Genomic DNA, 19,991 nt, shown 5'->3' with positions numbered 1-19,991 from the left:
TTTTGACAGTTCTTAAACACTATTTTACTACATCTGAAATTAAGTACATAGCATGTTAGTTTGCATATTCTTCTAATTCTCCTTTTTTTGGTATGGAATGTAGATTGATTTTTTTTAATTAGTTGACCATGTATTGTTTTCTGGATTTGTTGGCACACTATGGTTAAACTTTTATTGATTCTTCTTCAGTTCCTTGCCATATTTCCAGTGGTGGGCTGCTGCCGGTTCAGACCGATTCGGGTGACCTGCGGGAGGGCCCGCCCCCGCCCACCCACCCAGGTAGTTGTGACCTGCGGGCAGTCCCGCCCACCCACTCACCCGGGCACAATCCTGTCCTTATATGGCTGTGTTTTTGACGCTGCACGCATGTGCGGAAGGCACATGAGAGCGAATTGCCATTTTGTGATGCCGCATGCATGTGCGGATGGCGCGTATGCAAGCAAAGTAATTCTGCACATGCGCACACTCAGATTTATGGTGCTGGATGAACCGGTTGTTACAGTATGTGATGCCCACCTCTGCATATTTCCAGGTGCCTGCTGACTAAGCAATGACAAAAAGACTGATCTAACTTTTCCTTCTAGTTCTATCTTCTAGGTATCTCGGGTGTTGGCATGTCTCCTGTATGCTATTTCAATGTATTCCTTTGAATCAGTTATTGTCTGTTCATTGGTATCCTTTAACATAACTGTTTGATGTTAATTCTCCTTTTGAGTTCAGAGATGTTTTGAAATCTCCTGTATCTTCATAGAAGTTGTTATTATACTACTTTTTGTCTCTTCTAACAGATCTCTGAAACTTTTGTTTAATTCCTTTCTGAGATTTTTGTTTTTCTTGGCTTCTCCTTTTGTTTCTTGGCAATTTCTGCAGTTTGTTCTGACCTTTCATTTCCTTTCTTCTTCTTTTCATTTTTGACCTTCATCCTTTACAACTTTTTAAAGTTCATTCCATAATTCCTCTGAGTCCTTTCTCTTTGAAAATGGTGACTTTATATGTGATAACCTTGAATAACACCTGGAAAGAGAGTGGAAGGCAGTGGGTCTCACATAGCAATGACATAATGTGGGAGAACTCTAAGGTGCCAAGAGTTTTGTGTTCCGCTGCATTCTGGACCAGCTGTAATTTCCAAATGAAATGCTATAAATCAGATTTCTCTCTTTTCTTAGGCAGAACTCATGAGATAAAGAACAGAAATAAAGGCAACTTAGAGGTATTTTTATTTATAAAGGTGGAAATTAAGTAGCACAATAAGCAAACAATGTACCATGAGAATGAATGAAGCCATTATCAACCTTTCAAAATGTCTCTGTGTGGCCTCATCCAGCCCGCTCCAAATTCATCAAAATCTTACGATATTTCCACAAGATTACTGGTATTTTCAGAGATTTATTTTGAGAATACAGATATTTTGCAATCCTTTGAAATCTCATTAATGGACAATTGATTTGTTTATATTTAAGTCATAAGTTTACAAATCTCTATAATAGGAAAAAACACAAAACAATAATGGAATAAACAACGACACTTCTAAAACAAAATTAATGAGAGGCTAAATAGATGGGGGCGGGGCCAGTCAGAATTTTTTCTACCGGTTCTCCGAACTACTCAAAATTTTCACTACCAGTTCTCCAGAAATGGTCAGAACCTGCTGAAACCCACCTCTGGTTCCCATGGATTAGAAATTACAGGTGAATCACAGAATGGGGCTTCTCAATAAATCAGGAGTAGAAAACACCCAGGTTGTGACCATTGGCTTCTTCACTCAGTCTCAGCTTCACCTTGTGAGCATGTTTGTTATATGTTTCACCTTAACGAGCATGTTTGTTATGTGTTTTTTGCATTGACAGGAAAATCCATCAATCAGTACACCTTAATTTACTAGTCTCGTGAACTGCAGCGTGCAAAAGCTGGCTGCATAAACAGAACAAATTTCTTTGAGCATATAGTACTTTGAACCATTTTACATGCCTGGATGTAACCTAATGTAATTGTTCTGTTTCCCTTCCCCCAATACTCCCAGCAAAGAGTCAGTCAGAGGCCTCTTTTCTGATTTATTTACATATATATAAATGTCCTGGCTACGTCTACCCACGGGCCTGCCAAGTTTCTGGAGATAACAAGGAAATTACAGATAAGGCCAGAATTACTCACGAATATATTCTTGCCTCCGTTGATACAGATTGCCCGCGCAAATTCATTACTTTGTCCAAGACAAAAAACCAGGAAGTCCCGCCTCCTATTTATAGTCTCTGCAGATGTCACTGCATGACAATTATGACTTGGCTTTGTCCCAACTCTTCCGCTGCTGCACACGCCGATCACGTCTTCGTAATCTTGCATCACTCCAAAACTGTTCTTGGGGCGTTGCCAAATCAGAAGGAGGCTCCATGGAATCAGGCTTTGCCGGCCCCTCCTCCTCCCTTTGAGTGGGTGCCAGGGAGGGAAAGGGCTCACGAGAAGCAGGGCTGGCCAGGTCTTCTCCCTCACTTTCTGAATCATCCGAGTCCAGGAGTCCGGGTCCAGGAACTTGGGTCACAACAGTAATGCTGCTTAAGAATAATAGCTATAAGGACTTCCGCTTGGCGCCACCTTTCTCGCTGGGTGCTAATTTATGGCACTCCGCACTGGATATTGTAAAAGCCAGTGTAAATAGCTACGAACAGCTGTTCCCGATTTAATTTTCCCTCTCTGGTTGAGAGAGCAGGGGAAAGAGCAGGGGGGAGAGAAGTAAATTCCCCTAGGGCTTTGTTTTTGTTATGCAAAGTCCCGAAAGGTCGAGTCCCTTTGAATTCCTCCTACCTCCATTATCCAGCGCGTCTCCTGCAACAGCAGGAAAAGAGGAAGGTGTCCAAGTTCTGCTAACAATTGATTTCTTTTTGTGGATTTCTATAAGCAGGTGGAAGAAGCATGAGTGAACAATTATTGGTTTGCAAGTATTGTTGATTTCCTGACTTCCTCCTTTTTTAAAGAGAGAAAAATTATTTTTTTTCCCCTTCTCTTAAAATGGCGTTTTAGACTAACTGCAAATAGACCAGCCTTGCTGCGAAATCGAAACTGAATGGAGACATCATTTTATTGTGTTGGATTCTGGATTGCTGGATTATATTACGTTGTTTAAGTATTTCATAAGAGGATTTTCAGCAAGAACTTTGCCATGAAGATTCTTTCAGAAGAATGGATTCGTGATTTTATACAGGATTACACAGAAAGAATGTATTTAATTATTCAAAAATACGAACTGAAACAGGACTTAAATGCAATGGAGGAGATACAAATAAAAATGGATAAATATGAAGATATGATCGTGAATAAACAAGTTGATGTAAAGAAGTTTCCTTTAAATAGTTTGGATGAAATGTCAGAATTTGTGCTACAGGAGGCTGTCTCCCGAACTGAAAAAATTTACAGGCTTAATGCTTTTCAAGAATTCTCTCTTTGGATTGACGGAATATATGGTAGTAATTTGTGGAATTTGAACATAAGGATCTATTAGGCAATATTGTGACTGACTTTTCAAAAGGAGAAATGAAGGAAAGACAGAGATTAATGCATCAAAAAAAATGGCAAGAGACAAAAGTATTATCCTTTGAATTATTAACAGACAAAAATATTACTGTCCCTGAAAGACAATATGTGAGGAAGATCTGGAAGAAATGGGTTGATTATATGTTTTATATCTATTATAAAAGACTAGGTATTTGGATTTATACTGGATTTTGACGAGGATGGACTAAATTTGAATAGCTACTGTAATTCTTGGTATTGAAATTTTATAATGTGTTGTATTGTATTTTGAATAGAATATTTTTGAAAGAGTTTATGTAAGAAAGACCTGGGGGGAAAATTATATGGTTATAGAAGCTATAAGGGAGATATTCTTTGAATTGGATTGGATTTTTATGTTTTAGTTGGTTTTAAATACTTTAGGATTAATTTGTTTTATTGATTTACATATTTTGTTATTCTTAATTGTTAATTTTTTTTTTCTTGAAGGATTTTGGTTGTGTTAGGAGGAAGTCAGAGCTAGAGAGGGAAAATTGGTATAATAGTTTTGGGGGAAAATCTTAGCATATGTTTGTTTTATTTTTAACTATACCTTGTGCTTCATCTGGGAAGTCAGGGGGGAGGGGGGAGGGATTAGTGAAGGGAGGGGGTTTGGGGGGAAAAGGGGGGGAATTTTTTTTTGGTAAAACGTTTTGAATAATAAAAAAAAAGAATAATAGCTATAAGCTTCTGACTGTTGACTACATCCTCTATAAATAAAACAGGTTTGAAGATAGGGCTGTAAGTCCATATTTAGACATAAAAGCAGAGGTGGGTTTCAGCAGATTCTGACCAGTTCTGGAGAACCAGTAGCCGAGATTTTGAGTAGTTTGGAGAACCGGTAATAAAAATTCTGCCTGGCCATGTCCCCATCTATTCTTTGCCTCCCAAGTCCCAGATAATCGGGAGGAAATGGGGATTTTGCAGTGAGTAACCTTTCCCTGGATTGGGGAGGGAATGGAGATTTTACAGTATCCTTCCCCTGCCATGCCCACCAAGCCACTCCCACCAAGCCATGCCATGCCACACCCACCAAGCCACACCCACAGAACCGGTAGTAAAAAAAATGAAACCCACCACTGTACAAAAGGAGTTGTAACTGGAGATATTGCCATTTAGTGTTTTTTGTTCTGTTTTTGGTAAATGAGATCTACACTGTCTATGGAGATTCTCAATCATCTAGATCATGGTTGTTCAAAAGATTTTTTTTTTCCAAAAGGCAACTGGACTTTCTTGTTTTTTTCTTTCAAAATGTTTAGCTTCTCATCCAAGAAGCTTCTTCAGAACCCTTTGAGAGATCTACACAGAGGTCCTCAAACACAAAAATCTATCATCTGATCTAGACTGAATACAATAAATCCTATGTTCATAACAAAAAATACTTTCTATTTTCAGAGTCTGATCCTCACAAATATTATTTTAACATGATGGTAAGAATTAAAATGGACTTGTTTGCTCTTGTATACAGCATAGTTGGACTCTGGCTTGTTAGGTGACATTGAATCAGACTTGACTTCTATTGACTTCATAGAGAAATTCTTACCAACTTGATCTGTCCCTAGAAATAAGTTGTAATTCTTCTAATTGACAAACATATATTTTCTTTGATTGCACCGATTCCACTGTTTTTGCTTTTTTATTTCTGATAACTTTGCCAAGTCTAGTAGTTTTTCTGTTTCATCATCCATTTTCATCACACGCCCAAAATATGAGACTTGTTGATCAAGAAATAGACAAATTTTATTTTGTCCAGGATTGACTTTTCCAGCCTCTAATTTATGAATGGTATTAAATGAATATACAGTAGCTGGCTAAATTTCATATCACTTTATAGTACTCTACTTTAAACATAATTTTGTATCATATGGAAGCAACACAAAAGATTAAAGCAATTCATTCCTTTTGCTGAGTAAGAATACTTTCAAGCTACTTGAACAAATCAATCCAGAGCTCTCCAGAAGCACAAATGAAGAGATTCAAATTATATTTCCACAGACACATTGCATGAAGATGTAACTTTCCACAGAAGCCTCCAAGTGGGAAAGATAAAAAGAAAGACAAGGAACGTACGGCCAGCAGCAAGATAGGTGGACTCAGTTATAGTGATGAATGCATTGTTGAAAGACATGAAAGAGCAGATTAGGGACAGAGCATCATGGAGAAAATCTATCTATGCAGTTGCTAAGAGTCAACAATTACTTGATGGTACATAATCAATCAAGAACAGAATCCATTATAGGAAATGCCTTTTTATTTTGTGTGGAACTTAGCCATAGTCAATTTCCTCATTGCTTCTTTTACGTCCTGGTTCCTTAAGCTATAGATCAAAGGGTTCAACATGGGGATCACCACAGTGTAGAACATGGAGATAATTTTGTCCTCATCTACTGTTGAGAAGGAGCTGGGTCTCACATAGGTGAAGAAGAGGGTTCCATAAAAGATAGATACTGTTGTGAGATGAGTTGAACAGGTCGAAAAAGCTTTGCGTCTGCCCTCATTGGAGCGGATTCTCAGGATGGCTAGAACAATGTAGGTATAAGAGACAACAATAATAGAAGTGCTTACAATACCAAGGGTGCAAGATAGACCAAAAAGTACTCCCTTGTTGAGTTGAGTGTTGGAACAGGATAAGGATATGACTGCAGGGATATCACAGAAGAAATGGTTAATTATATTGCCATGACAGAAGGTCAGCTGAAAAGATAAAGTTGTATGTGTGGTAGCATTCAGCATTCCTACAAGATAAGGAAGGATTGCCAACCTGGTGCACAATCTCTGTGACATGATGAATGTATACAAAAGTGGATTGGAAATGGCCTTATATCGGTCATACGCCATTACAGCCAAGAGGAAACATTCAGTGGCTAGAAAGAGACAGAAAAACCACATTTGTAGAGCACATCCAGTCAATGAAATATTTCTTTTCTTTACAATTATGTCTAGTAGGATTTTGGGTGTGACAACAGAAGAATAACAGAGATCTACAAAAGACAAATTGCTTAGGAAGAAGTACATGGGGGTATGAAGTTGTGAGCACATCCTGATTAATAGGATCATCCCAACATTTCCAGTCACTGTGATAATATATACCATTAGGAAAAAAGCAAAGAGTGGAATCTGTAGGTTTGGCAGGTCACTAAATCCCAGAAAAATGAACTCATGCACTGTGGTATAGTTCTCCATGGCCATGGCTTCCTATATTTTGCAGGAAAAAGAAGGAAATATTTATGTTATAAGTATAATTTCCATATCCCTGGATCCCCAAGATTCTACCTACTCAGGCAACATCCCTAAAGCCCAGGAATGCAGAAGCTATTGTTTGTTTTTCCATTGGGTCACAAAGAGTCAGACACAACCTAGCAACTGAACAACAACTGGAATAATTGCAACATCGAGGAAGATGTTTGTCAGAAGCAAAGCAGAAAGGTTGAAAATTTCACTTTCACAATATGGAGCACTAAGTACAGTTCAGATGTACCTAGCCTGTAAATAGCTGGAAGCAACTAGTGAGTGCTTTATTTGCAATATTGAAGGTAGCTGATGCATCCAAAATGAACACCTGGGGTTGCTGGCAACACCATTTTATTTTTCAGATAGTCTGAACTAGAATTGAAATGGGAGGAAAAAATAGAAATGCATCAAGAGAAATGGTAAATTATGCTGCTGCAATTCTACTCGCGTCTGGCATAAAAACAGTACACATTTTCAAAACCTGGTTTTGAACCAAGATGAAAAAGAAGGTACAAAACAAAGATGTTTCACCTTTTTTTTGCCAATTCATCCCATCTAATGACAGAGGGCAGTGATGGGATCATTAAGGTAGAATCTTGGGATAGTTAGATAAATGCTGTTTTTAACTTACCAGTTCTCTTGTGCTCTGCTAGTTCTTTTTCCTCTTCCAGTTACTTTGAAATTCTTGTTTCACATTGCTGAGGAGGACACATTTGCTTATTGATTATTAAGAATGCCATTTCTGATTATATAAATGGAGGAAATGCCTGAAAAAGGGCATCATGAAGGTGACCTGGATTGACTCTTGAACTCTTTCTCTGCAATGGCTATATTGGAAGAGACTTTATATACCAAGTGACTAGACCTGGGGATTTTGACCTCCCAATGGAATGGATCTCTAATGGCAATTACAATTAGCTTAATAGCTTTAATGGTAGAAATTATTTCCACTGCAGTGTCATTTGAAGATTCACCTTCTGCAGAAGAATATTGTGTAAAATGTTGGTGCGTGAACAGTGATGATGGTGTATTGACCCAAGTCAGGGGCTTTCAGACTTCTTCAGGATGAAGATCCTGTTAGTTTAAAAAACCCTAGATTCTCTGCTCAAGAAGAAAAGGTCCAGCTAGAAAAAAAGCAAACGTTCTCCTCTAAGCAGAGGTGGGTTTCCGCTGGTTCTGACCAGTTCTGGAGAACCGGTAGTGGAAATTTTGAGTAGTTCGGAGAACCGGTAGTAAAAATTCTGACTGGCCCAGCCCTCATCTATGCTCTGTCTCCAGAGTCCCAGCTGATTGGGAGAAAATGGGGATTTTGCAGTAACCTTCCCCTGGAGTGGGGTGGGAATGGAGATTTTATAATATCCTTCCCTTGCCACGCCCACCAAGCCAAGCCAAGCCATGCCACACCCACCAAGCCACACCCAAAGAACTGGTAGTAAAAAATTTTGAAACCCACCACTGCCCCTAAGGCTTAGAAAAAAATACTATCAATGCTCCTGGCTGTGTTTAAGTGAACTTCCCCCCACCCCCAGGTCTATCAAGGAACTCACCAAGTTCTTTTTTTTTTTTTTTTATTCAAAAAGTTTTACAAAATTTTTTTTCCCCCTTCCCCCCCCTCCTCCCCCTCCCTTCGCAACCCCCCTCCCCCCCCGACTTCCCGGAACGAGCACAAGGTATAGTTAAAAATAAAACAAACATATGCTAAAAATTTTCGTCCCAACTTAATTATACCCCTACAATCATCAATTCCTAACTTCCCCAAAAGCAATCAAAATAATACATCATAATCATTCAAAACAGTCTGATAACTCTTAGTCTGATATCTACGTTGAATATAGTCAATCCATTTTTCCATTCCTTTAAGTATCTTTCTTGCGTATTGTCTTTCAAAAGGCTGATATCTTCGCCATCTCAGCCAAATTGGCAACTTTCAATATCCATTCTTCTATTGTTGGTACTTCTTTTTTCTTCCAATATTGTCCTATTAGTAATCTTGCTGCAGTTATTAGATTTAAAATCAATTTAGTCTCAATTACTGTACAATCCGTAATAATTCCCAACAAGAAAAATTGCGGCAGGAACTTTATCTTCTTTTTCAAAACATTTTGTAAAATCCACCAAATTTTTATCCAAAAGGCCTTTATGTCCTTACAAGTCCACCAAATGTGAAAATATGTAGCATCATCACAATTACATCTCCAACATTTTGCTTGCATTTCTGGATACATACACGATAATTTTTTAGGATCTAGATGCCATCTATAAAACATTTTATAAAAATTTTCCTCAGATTCTGTGCCTGCGTGAATTTAACATTTCTAACCCAAATTTTTCCCACGTTTCCAATAATATTGGCCCCTGAAAGTTTTGTGCCCACTTTATCATACAGTCCTTTACCAAGTCCCTTTCAGAATCTATTTCAAGTAACACATTATACAATCTCTTTATATGCTCCTGAGACTGATTTCTAATTTGCTTTACCAAATTTCCCTCGTTCTGCTCTATACCAATTTTCTGATCTCCCTTCCATCTAGCACGTAGTTGCTCATATTGAAACCAAGTATAATTTTTCCCTTCCTCTCTTAATACTTGCAGAGATTTTAACTGCAAATTACCTCTTTCAGTATACAAAAGATCTTTATATGTAATCATTTCCTGATTCTGTTCTATGTTTATATTTTCTACTGTATGTCTAGGACTTGCCCATATAGGAACCTTATAATTTAGTTTATAAGAGTATTTTTCCAAACACAGAAGGGCATTTCTTAGCACATGATTTTTAAAGGCCTTATCCACTTTTTGTCATAAATTAAATATGCATGCCATCCATATAGCAAATCATAACCTTCTATATTCAAAATTCTGTCCTCTGTTAAATTAAACCAATCACTTATTGCAGAGAGCAGCTGCTTCATAATATAATTTAAAATTAGGCATTTTAAACCTCCCTTTCCGAGAATCTTGAATTATTTTCATTTTAACCCTAGCTTTTTACCTTCCCATATAAATTTGTTAATTCCTTCTGCCATTCCTCAAGATTCTTATCTTTCTTAATTATTGGTATCATCTGAAAGAGGAATAAAAATCTAGGTAAAACATTCATTTTAATAGCAGCAATTCTCCCCAGCAAAGATAATTGCAATTTTTCCAAACAATCAACTCCTTCTGAACTTTTGCCATAAAACCTCATAGTTATTCTTATACAATTTCACATTTGATGACGTAATATAAACCCTAAGTACTTAACCTTCTTTACAATTTCAAATCCTGTTACTTCCTCTAGTTTTTCTTTCTGTTGTCTGGCCATATTTTTATTATCACTTTTTGTCTTTTCTGATTTACCTTAAACCCTGAGACATTCCCATATTGATCAATTATTTCCAACAAAGATTTACTAGAATTTATAGGGTTTGTTAAAGTAATCACCAAATCATCTGCAAAAGCTCTTAACTTATATTCATACTGTCTAACTCTAATTCCTCTATCTCCTTTACTTCTCTTATTTTATCCAATAATGGTTCTAGAGTTAAAATAAACAATAATGGTGATAAAGGACATCCCTGTCTTGTTCCTTTCGCAATCTTAAAAGGTTCTGTTAAGCTACCATTGATTATAATCTGTGCTGTTTGCTCTCCATAAATTGCCCTAATTATTCTTAAAAAACCATCTCCAAATTGCATCTTTTCTATTAATTTAAATAAAAAATCCCAATGCAATCGATCAAAAGCTTTCTCTGCATCGAGAAAAATAAATGCTGCTGGAATAAAATTTTTCTTTTCTAAGTACTCCAGTAAATTAACAATCTGCCTAACATTATTCCTCATCTGTCTCCCTTTTATAAATCCAGATTGATCATTATGAATTCTTCGCTGCAGAATCAACATTAATCTATTAGCTATTATTTTAACAAAAATCTTATAATCATTATTTAAAAGTGAGATTGGCCTATAATTCCCAGGTTTAGAACAATCCTGTTCCTCTTTTGGTATCAATGAAATAAAAGAGGTTCTCCATGAGGGGGGAATTCTCCTAGTTGTATCTGATTAAATAATTCCTTAAGTGGACCTAACATCTCATCCTGTAAATTCCTATAATAACTAACTGTAAGCCCATCCATTACCAGGAGTTTTCCCATTTTAATTGTTTAATTACCAAAATAATTTCTTCCGAGGTTATAGGCCGATTCAGTTCATCCGTTTGTTCTAAAGTTAAATTTTTAACCTTATATTCCTTCAAATAATTATCAATATCCCTATTCAATATATTATCTTTAAGATATAAATTTGTATAATATTCTAAAAAAGCTTTTTTAATTTTATCCTGTTGATATCTCTCTTTACCTTTATATTCTATTTTTCTATAGTACGTTGTTTTGTCTTTTCCTTAAAGTGTATGCTACCCCCCTCCCAGGTCTATTTGCGTTACTAAAAGTATTATGATAGGCATATTGTATATTTGTTGCCACCTGATCAGCCATTATCGTATTAAATTGATTCTGTAGTAACTTTATTGCATCTTTAAGTTTTTGATCATGTGGATTATGTATTAATAATTGTTGTTTCTTATAAATTTCCTCTTCTAAATACCTCGCTGTCTTTGTTGCTTATTTCTCTGTCTATTATTAAGATATATTAATACACCTCTCATAAAAGCTTTACTGCAGTCCCAAACCATTTCTATCGATGTTTCATTATTCAAATTATAATCAAAAAATTCTTTCATCTGCTTTTTACATTGATTTACATTATCCTGATATCTAAACAAATTTTCATTTAATCTCCAAGTTCTTCTACCTCTTTTCCATATTGCAATTCCATCCAAACAGGACTATGATCAGACAAACATCTTGGAAATATCTTAGTTTTCTTCACCCTAAAAAGCAAATCATTAGAAATTAAAATAAAATCAATACGTGAGAAGGATTGATGCCTATCAGAGAAAAAGTATAGTCTCTTTCCTCCAAATTCCGCAGTCTCCATACATCTCTTAACTCAAAATCTTCTATCATATCAAAAAAGGATTTAGGCAGCTTTGCATGTGCAGGTATCTTCTTGGAAGAAATTCTTTTGTCCTTTCGTGTATCTATTACTCCATTCCAATCTCCCAATATAATACACGATTTATAATCCCATAGATCAACTTATCATATAACATTCTATAAAATTTTTCTTGTTGCTGATTGGGTGCATATATACCAAGCAAGAGAGTCCTTTTGTTTCTATTGTAAGTTCAATAGCAATATATCTTCCGTGAATATCTGCCTCTATTAACTTGGCTGGTATATCTTTTCTCAAATAAACCACTATGCCATGTTTTTCTCCAAAGCTGAAGCAACAAAATGTTTACCTAACTTTGAGTTTATTAGGTACTTTTGATCTGATAATTTAATATGCGTTTCTTGTAAGCAAATAACATCATTTTAATTGTTTCAAATAATGAAATATTTTCTTCTCTTCTGAGCTGAGTTCAAACCATTGACATTCCAAGTCAAGATTTTATTTGCCATTACTGGGCTGCTGAAGCCTTTGAGCAATCAACTGAAGATCGCCCTCCGTATCTTCGGCCGTGCTCCTCCCACCGCTTCTGTAGCAGAATCCTGAACTTTACTTTGAGTTTGTTGCTCCTTTTCTTTACGCTTAAGGGCTCTCCTCGTCAGTCTTTGTTCTTGTGGTTGTTCCTCTGATGGTAACATCACTGGAATCACCTCAGCTTCCACACCCATTTGAGTCTCTTGAATTCTTTTTTCTATTATTTCTATTTCAAATTTCAGCACTGTAGAAAGAAAATCTTTGGCCTTAAGCACTGTGTCAATACGATATCTCCTTCCTTGATAATACACTGTCAAGCCAACTGGAACCTCCCATCTAAATTGAATCTGGTATTTCTTAAGTTCTTGTGTAAAAAATGTAAAGTCCTTTCTATCCCTTAACATCTTGGGAGGAATCTCTTTCAAAACCTTCAACTCCTGTTCTCCTATTTTCAAGTTTTTCTGAAAAGCAACTTGCAAAATTTGATTCCTCACTGTTCTTTTCAAAAAATAAACCACAATGTCTCTAGGAAGTTTCTTTTGCCTAGCAATCCAAGAATTAACTCTATAAATTTTGTCAATTTGATAAGCAACCTCTTGTGGATCAAGTTCAATAAATTCAGCCAGAGCTTCTGATAAAAATTTTTTTAAATCTTCCCCTTTCTCCTCATTCAAACCCCTAATTCTCAGAGCTCCTTCCATCATTCTATACTGCATCACCACCACTTGATCTTCATTTTATCCAATTTGATTTGCATTCCCCATTCTATTTTCTATTTGTTGATTTGACTGAACAATTTCTTGCACCTCCTCCTCCACCACCTCCAGTCTTTTGCCAAACCTTGAAAAGCCATCAAGATATCTTCTCTTATTTTTTATTATTCTCTTTTATTTCTTCTCTTATTTTCTCATTTTATCCATAATCTCCTTAAACCTTTCTTCAGACACTTTCCTTGCTCTTTAATCAGATCTTCTAAAGCTGGTTCAGAACCCTTCTGCCCTCAGTCTTAGGTGGTTTAGTAGCCATTTCAGTTTTAAAATTCACAAAATATAAGTCTAGAAACTTCTCTTCCCCTTTATGCCAATGTGGGCAATCTGCAGGACATCTTCAGTCAACTGTGTTTCATTTGTGGCATTCTAGCATGCTGAGATCATCTCACTGAGATTTGGCAGGAAAATGATTGACTTTCAGTGGTATGATTTTTGATAGGCAAATCTACTTTCCATATACTCAATCTCCCCCTGTAATGACCTAAAATCATGCTGCCAAACTTTGCACATGTCCTGGTGTGCAATTTTGTACCTTTTTAAATGATTAAAAACCTGGGGGCCCATAATCTGGCATTATATTATCAGTCATTTTATGTTTATGTTCATCTGTGTAGTTTTCTTGATAAAATACAGGAGTGGTTTTACCATTATTTTTGCCTGTGCAGCATGAAATGATATATTTGCTCTTGTTGCTAAAGGGATCATTTGTCTCCAGAATCTTCTTGTATCCCTATTTCCTGATACAGGGGCCTGCTTGCTTTGGCTTGGAAGCTGGGATGACTTTTACATCCTGGGTGACCCTTCTGGGAGGATACAGGTGGTCCTCAACATATGACCACAATTGAGCCCAAAATTTCTGTTGTTAAGTGAATCACTGCAGTTGATAAGTTAGCAACCCAGTTGTTAAGTGAATCACTGCAGTTGATAAGTTAGCAACCCAGTTGTTAAGTGAATCACTGCAGTTGATAAGTTAGCAACCCAGTTGTTAAGTGAATCACTGCAGTTGATAAGTTAGCAACCCAGTTGTTAAGTGAATCACTGCAGTTGATAAGTTAGCAACCCAGTTGTTAAGTGAGAAATTTGTTAAGTGAATCACTGCAGTTGATAAGTTAGCAACCCAGTTGTTAAGTGAGAAATTTGTTAAGTGAGAAATTTGTTAAGTGAATCACTGCAGTTGATAAGTTAGCAACCCAGTTGTTAAGTGAGAAATTTGTTAAGTGAATCACTGCAGTTGATAAGTTAGCAACCCAGTTGTTAAGTGAATCACTGCAGTTGATAAGTTAGCAACCCAGTTGTTAAGTGAGAAATTTGTTAAGTGAGAAATTTGTTAAGTGAATCACTGCAGTTGATAAGTTAGCAACCCAGTTGTTAAGTGAATCACTGCAGTTGATAAGTTAGCAACCCAGTTGTTAAGTGAATCACTGCAGTTGATAAGTTAGCAACCCAGTTGTTAAGTGAATCACTGCAGTTGATAAGTTAGCAACCCAGTTGTTAAGTGAATCACTGCAGTTGATAAGTTAGCAACCCAGTTGTTAAGTGAATCACTGCAGTTGATAAGTTAGCAACCCAGTTGTTAAGTGAATCACTGCAGTTGATAAGTTAGCAACCCAGTTGTTAAGTGAATCACTGCAGTTGATAAGTTAGCAACCCAGTTGTTAAGTGAATCACTGCAGTTGATAAGTTAGCAACCCAGTTGTTAAGTGAGAAATTTGTTAAGTGAGAAATTTGTTAAGTGAATCACTGCAGTTGATAAGTTAGCAACCCAGTTGTTAAGTGAATCACTGCAGTTGATAAGTTAGCAACCCAGTTGTTAAGTGAATCACTGCAGTTGATAAGTTAGCAACCCAGTTGTTAAGTGAATCACTGCAGTTGATAAGTTAGCAACCCAGTTGTTAAGTGAGAAATTTGTTAAGTGAGAAATTTGTTAAGTGAGAAATTTGTTAAGTGAATCACTGCAGTTGATAAGTTAGCAACCCAGTTGTTAAGTGAATCACTGCAGTTGATAAGTTAGCAACCCAGTTGTTAAGTGAATCACTGCAGTTGATAAGTTAGCAACCCAGTTGTTAAGTGAGAAATTTGTTAAGTGAATCACTGCAGTTGATAAGTTAGCAACCCAGTTGTTAAGTGAATCACTGCAGTTGATAAGTTAACAACCGGTTCTCTCAAAGTGGTGCGAACTGGCTGAATCCCACCACTGCTCATGTCCCTGTGACATCCGGGCTGGGCTATTGCATGGGGTATTGCTCTCTGTGGGGCTGCCCTTGAAGAGTATTTGGAAGTTTCAACTGATACAGAATGTGGCAAATGGGCAGCTTCTGGTGCTAGTTATTTGGCACATGTGATACCCCTGCTCTGCAAGCTGCATTGGCTTCCATTTGTTTCACGGTGCAATTAAGGGTTTAAAGTTTACATGGCTTAGGACTGGGTTACTTACAGGATTGTCTCTCTCCAATTGTTTCTACATCCTCTCCAATTGTTTCTACATTCTATATGTCAGTTTGGCCTAGGGGTTAAAGCACCAAGCTGGAAACCAGTACACCATGTATTTGAGACCTGTTTTAGGCATGAAAATCTGGCTGGGTGCCTTTGGGCCACTCACCCTTCTCTTAGCCCAACTCACTTCACAAAGTTTTTGTTGTGGGGAAAATAGGAGGAGGAAGGAGTAGTAAGTACATTGACTGCCTTGAGGTTTTGTTTTTTGTTTTTTTAAAATAAAATGAATAAAGATGGGATCTTTAAAAAAGAGCATCCTCATGTTCAGTGTGATGTCAGAGCAGGATGGAGATACAACTGCAGGGATGTCACAGAAGAAGTGCTTGATATGTTCCAGTTTAACTGTATTGTGGCATTTAGCACCAGAAAGAAATAGGATACAATTATCAAGAGAGTAAAAACTCATTCTGAGCCTCAATTTTCACCAGTTTCCATTTACTTTAACTGAGTCCCATTTGTCATTCACCCAATTTAAATTGATCCTTCCTGAACTCTTCACAACTTGGAGTTCTTGAATAATGTAGTATAATCGACAGACTTGGCTGGTTCATTGCTTATCCATAAATCAAAATCTTTTATGACATGCACCAGAGAGAGTAGCAGAAAGACTCTGAGTTAATTACATTGTGGTATTTTCTGTGCCAGCAGGCATAGCTATCATATGGCAAAAAAAGAAGGAGATGGTAGTTCTATCAGTAGGTCAAGTGGATGTTGCTGTGATACAGAAAGATCACAGTGGAAGATTTTGTTACCCGGTCTCTTTTAAGCTCTACTCAGTCAACATTCGGCAGTTGTTATAATCCATGATTCAGAGTCTGACTCTGACCTGGAATCTGACAATAATAATAATAATAATAATAATAATAATAATAATAATAATAATAATAATAATAATAATATTTTAATTTGTATAGCGCCCTTCTCCCGAAGGACTCAGGGCGGTGAACAGGCAGATAAAATATACATACATACAATAATTAAAAACATCCCTTAAAAAACTAATTTAAATGCCCAAAATATTAAAAAACGTACTTCCCCATAAAATCACAGAATTTAAAAAACCCATCCAATAAAAATAAGAATCAGGCTAGTCCAGCCATACGGAATAAATAAGTTTTAAGTTCGCGGCGAAAGGTCCTAAGGTCAGGTAATTGTCGAAGTCCGAGGGGAAGTTCGTTCCACAGGTGGAGCCCCACAGAAAGGCCCTCCCCTGGGGCCCAGTCGACACTGTTTGGCTGAGCACCTGAGGAGTCCCTCTGTGGGAACGCATCGACGATGGGAGATAGAAGCCGGCAGTAGACGGTCCCAGATAGCCCGGTCCTAAGCCATGGAGCGCTTTAAAGGTGGTAACCAATACCTTGAAGCGCACCCGAAAACAACAGGTAGCCAGTGCAGTCTGCAGGATAGGTGTTACATGGGAGCTCGAGACGCTCCCTCAATAACCCGCAGAGCCTTCTGCCTGAACTAGCTGAAGTCTCCGGTGCTCTTCAAGGAGCCCCATGTAGAGCATTGCAGTAGTCCAGGCGAGGTAACGAGAGCATGAGTGACTGTGCATAAGGCATCCCGGTCCAGGAAGGGACGAACTGGCGGATCAGGCGAACCTGGTAAAATGCTCTCCTGGAGACGGTCGCCAAATGGTCTTCAAAGGACAACCGACCATCCAGGAGCACGCCCAAGTTGCGTACCTTCTCCATCGGGCCAATGATTCCCCCGACAGACAGCCGCATCTGCAGCTGACTGTACCGAGTGCTGCATCCACAGCCACTCCGTCTTGGAGGGATTAAGTTTGAGTCTGTTCCTCCCCATCCAGACCATGGCCTCCAGACACCGGGACAGCACTCGACAGCTTCACTGGGTGGCCTGGGGTGGAAAAGTACAGCTGAGTATCATCAGCGTACAGTTGGTATCTCACCCCAAAGCCACTGATGATCTCACCCAGCGGCTTCATATAGATGTTGAACAGGAGGGTGAGAGATCGACCCTCGCGGCACCCCACACATGAGGCACCTTGAGTCGATCTAAAAACGTACTTCATAAAATCACAGAATTTAAAAACCCTAGATTCTCTGCTCAAGAAGAAAAGGTCCAGCTAGAAAAAAAGCAAACATTCTCCTCTAAGCAGAGGTGGGTTTCCGCAGGTTCTGACCAGTTCTGGAGAACCGGTAGTGGAAATTTTGAGTAGTTCGGAGAACCGGTAGTAAAAATTCTGACTGGCCCAGCCCTCATCTACGCTCTGCCTCCAGAGTCCCAGCTGATTGGGAGAAAATGGGGATTTTGCAGTAACCTTCCCCTGGATTGGGAAGGGAATGGAGATTTTACAGTATCATTCCCCTGGAGTGGGGTGGGAATGGAGATTTTATAATATCCTTCCCTTGCCACGCCCACCAAGCCAAGCCAAGCCATGCCACGCCCACCAAGCCACACCCAAAGAACTGGTAGTAAAAAATTTTGAAACCCACCACTGCCACTAAGGCTTAGAAAAAAATACTATCAATGCTCCTGGCTGTGTTTAAGTGAACTTCCCCCTACCCCCAGGTCTATCAAGGAACTCACCAAGTTCTTGTGGAATCCTAGAGTTTCCCAGAACACAATTTGGAAAACCCCAACCTTGTTAATTAATCCAGGTATTTAAACTCTGTTTTCCTGTAACACCTCATAGGTTATAATGGGTGGGTAATATAATGCACTGAAGTGATTTTCCCACTAGCAATTTATAGCACCCTCTTAACAAGTCATTATTAAAATGATGCAAATTATTTCTGAATTACCGTTATTTTGGCACCAATCAAAGAGGCTTTATGTTAGTAGTGCATACATAACCTAAGTCAAACAAGCAGTATGTTAGACTAAGTGGGGGGGAAAAGAAAGAAACTTATGGCTTGTCATGCTTTATAAATCAGTTTTAACCTCCATGGATTCTGAAGTCTGGCTTCATGAATCATATGGCAGCTGTGGGTAGAAGGTCCTTTGCATAGCTGTAGGTTTAATGTCAGTTGCTCCTATTCCTGGACTGGGGGACCCTGATCCCAGTCACTTATGTCCAGTGGTGGGATTCAAGTAATTTAACAACTGGTTCTTCGCCCTAATGATTTCTTCCAACAACCAGTTTGCCAAACTGCTCAGAAAGTTAACAACCGGTTCTCTCAAAGTGGTGCGAACTGGCTGAATCCCACCACTGCTCATGTCCCTGTGACATCCGGGCTGGGCTATTGCATGGGGTATTGCTCTCTGTGGGGCTGCCCTTGAAGAGTATTTGGAAGTTTCAACTGATACAGAATGTGGCAAATGGGCAGCTTCTGGTGCTAGTTATTTGGCACATGTGATACCCCTGCTCTGCAAGTGCATTGGCTTCCATTTGTTTCACGGTGCAATTAAAGGTTTAAAGTTTACACGGCTTAGGACTGGGTTACTTACAGGATTGCCTCTCTCCAATTGTTTCTACATCCTATGTCAGTTTGGCCTAGGGGTTAAAGCACCAAGCTGGAAACCAGTACACCATGTATTTGAGACCTGTTTTAGGCATGAAAATCTGGCTGGGTGCCTTTGGGCCACTCACCCTTCTCTTAGCCCAACTCACTTCACAAAGTTTTTGTTGTGGGGAAAATAGGAGGAGGAAGGAGTAGTAAGTACATTGACTGCCTTGAGGTTTTGTTTTGTTTTTTTAAAAAATAAAATGAATAAAGATGGGATCTTTAAAAAAGAGCATCCTCATGTTCAGTGTGATGTCAGAGCAGGATGGAGATACAACTGCAGGGATGTCACAGAAGAAGTGCTTGATATGTTCCAGTTTAACTGTATTGTGGCATTTAGTACCAGAAAGAAATAGGATACAATTATCAAGAGAGTAAAAACTCATTCTGAGCCTCAATTTTCACCAGTTTCCATTTACTTTAACTGAGTCCCATTTGTCATTCACCCAATTTAAATTGATCCTTCCTGAACTCTTCACAACTTGGAGTTCTTGAATAATGTAGTATAATCGACAGACTTGGCTGGTTCATTGCTTATCCATAAATCAAAATCTTTTATGACATGCACCAGAGAGAGTAGCAGAAAAACTCTGAGTTAATTACATTGTGGTATTTTCTGTGCCAGCAGGCATAGCTATCATATGGCAAAAAAAGAAGGAGATGGTAGTTCTATCAGTAAGTCAAGTGGATGTTGCTGTGATACAGAAAGATCACAGTGGAAGGATTTGTTACCCGGTCTCTTTTAAGCTCTACTCAGTCAACATTCGGCAGTTGTTATAATCCATGATTCAGAGTCTGACTCTGACCTGGAATCTGACAATGTTACTCCAGCTGAGCCTGTGCTTCAGGATGGTCAGTCTCAGGAATCAGGAAGCCAGGATTCAAGTGAGGATGATCAACCATGATAATCTCTTGTTCAGCTGGAGCAGTCAGATGACGAGGCCCAACCCCTAAGACTC

At 38.3% G+C, this 19,991-nt stretch overlaps 1 protein-coding gene across 1 annotated transcript; it reads right to left on the bottom strand.

Moving 5' to 3' along the window:
* Positions 1 to 5,793: 5,793 nt before the first annotated feature.
* LOC131204803 (olfactory receptor 5G9-like) lies at positions 5,794 to 6,732 on the bottom strand. Its single transcript, XM_058196389.1, has one exon. The coding sequence runs from the start codon at positions 6,730 to 6,732 to the stop codon at positions 5,794 to 5,796; it is 939 nt and encodes a 312-aa protein (XP_058052372.1).
* Between the last annotated feature and the right edge of the window lie 13,259 nt (positions 6,733 to 19,991).

Source organism: Ahaetulla prasina, chromosome 1 (genome assembly GCF_028640845.1).
Source record: "Ahaetulla prasina isolate Xishuangbanna chromosome 1, ASM2864084v1, whole genome shotgun sequence".
NCBI lineage: Eukaryota > Metazoa > Chordata > Lepidosauria > Squamata > Colubridae > Ahaetulla > Ahaetulla prasina.
Note: the sequence above shows the minus strand (reverse complement) of the source record. Positions and strands in the feature narration are given on the sequence as shown.

Excerpts from the sequence above, each read along its gene's own strand:
- LOC131204803 (XM_058196389.1), bottom strand. The coding sequence starts at position 6,732 with ATGGCCATGGAGAACTATACCACAGTGCATGAGTTCATTTTTCTGGGA.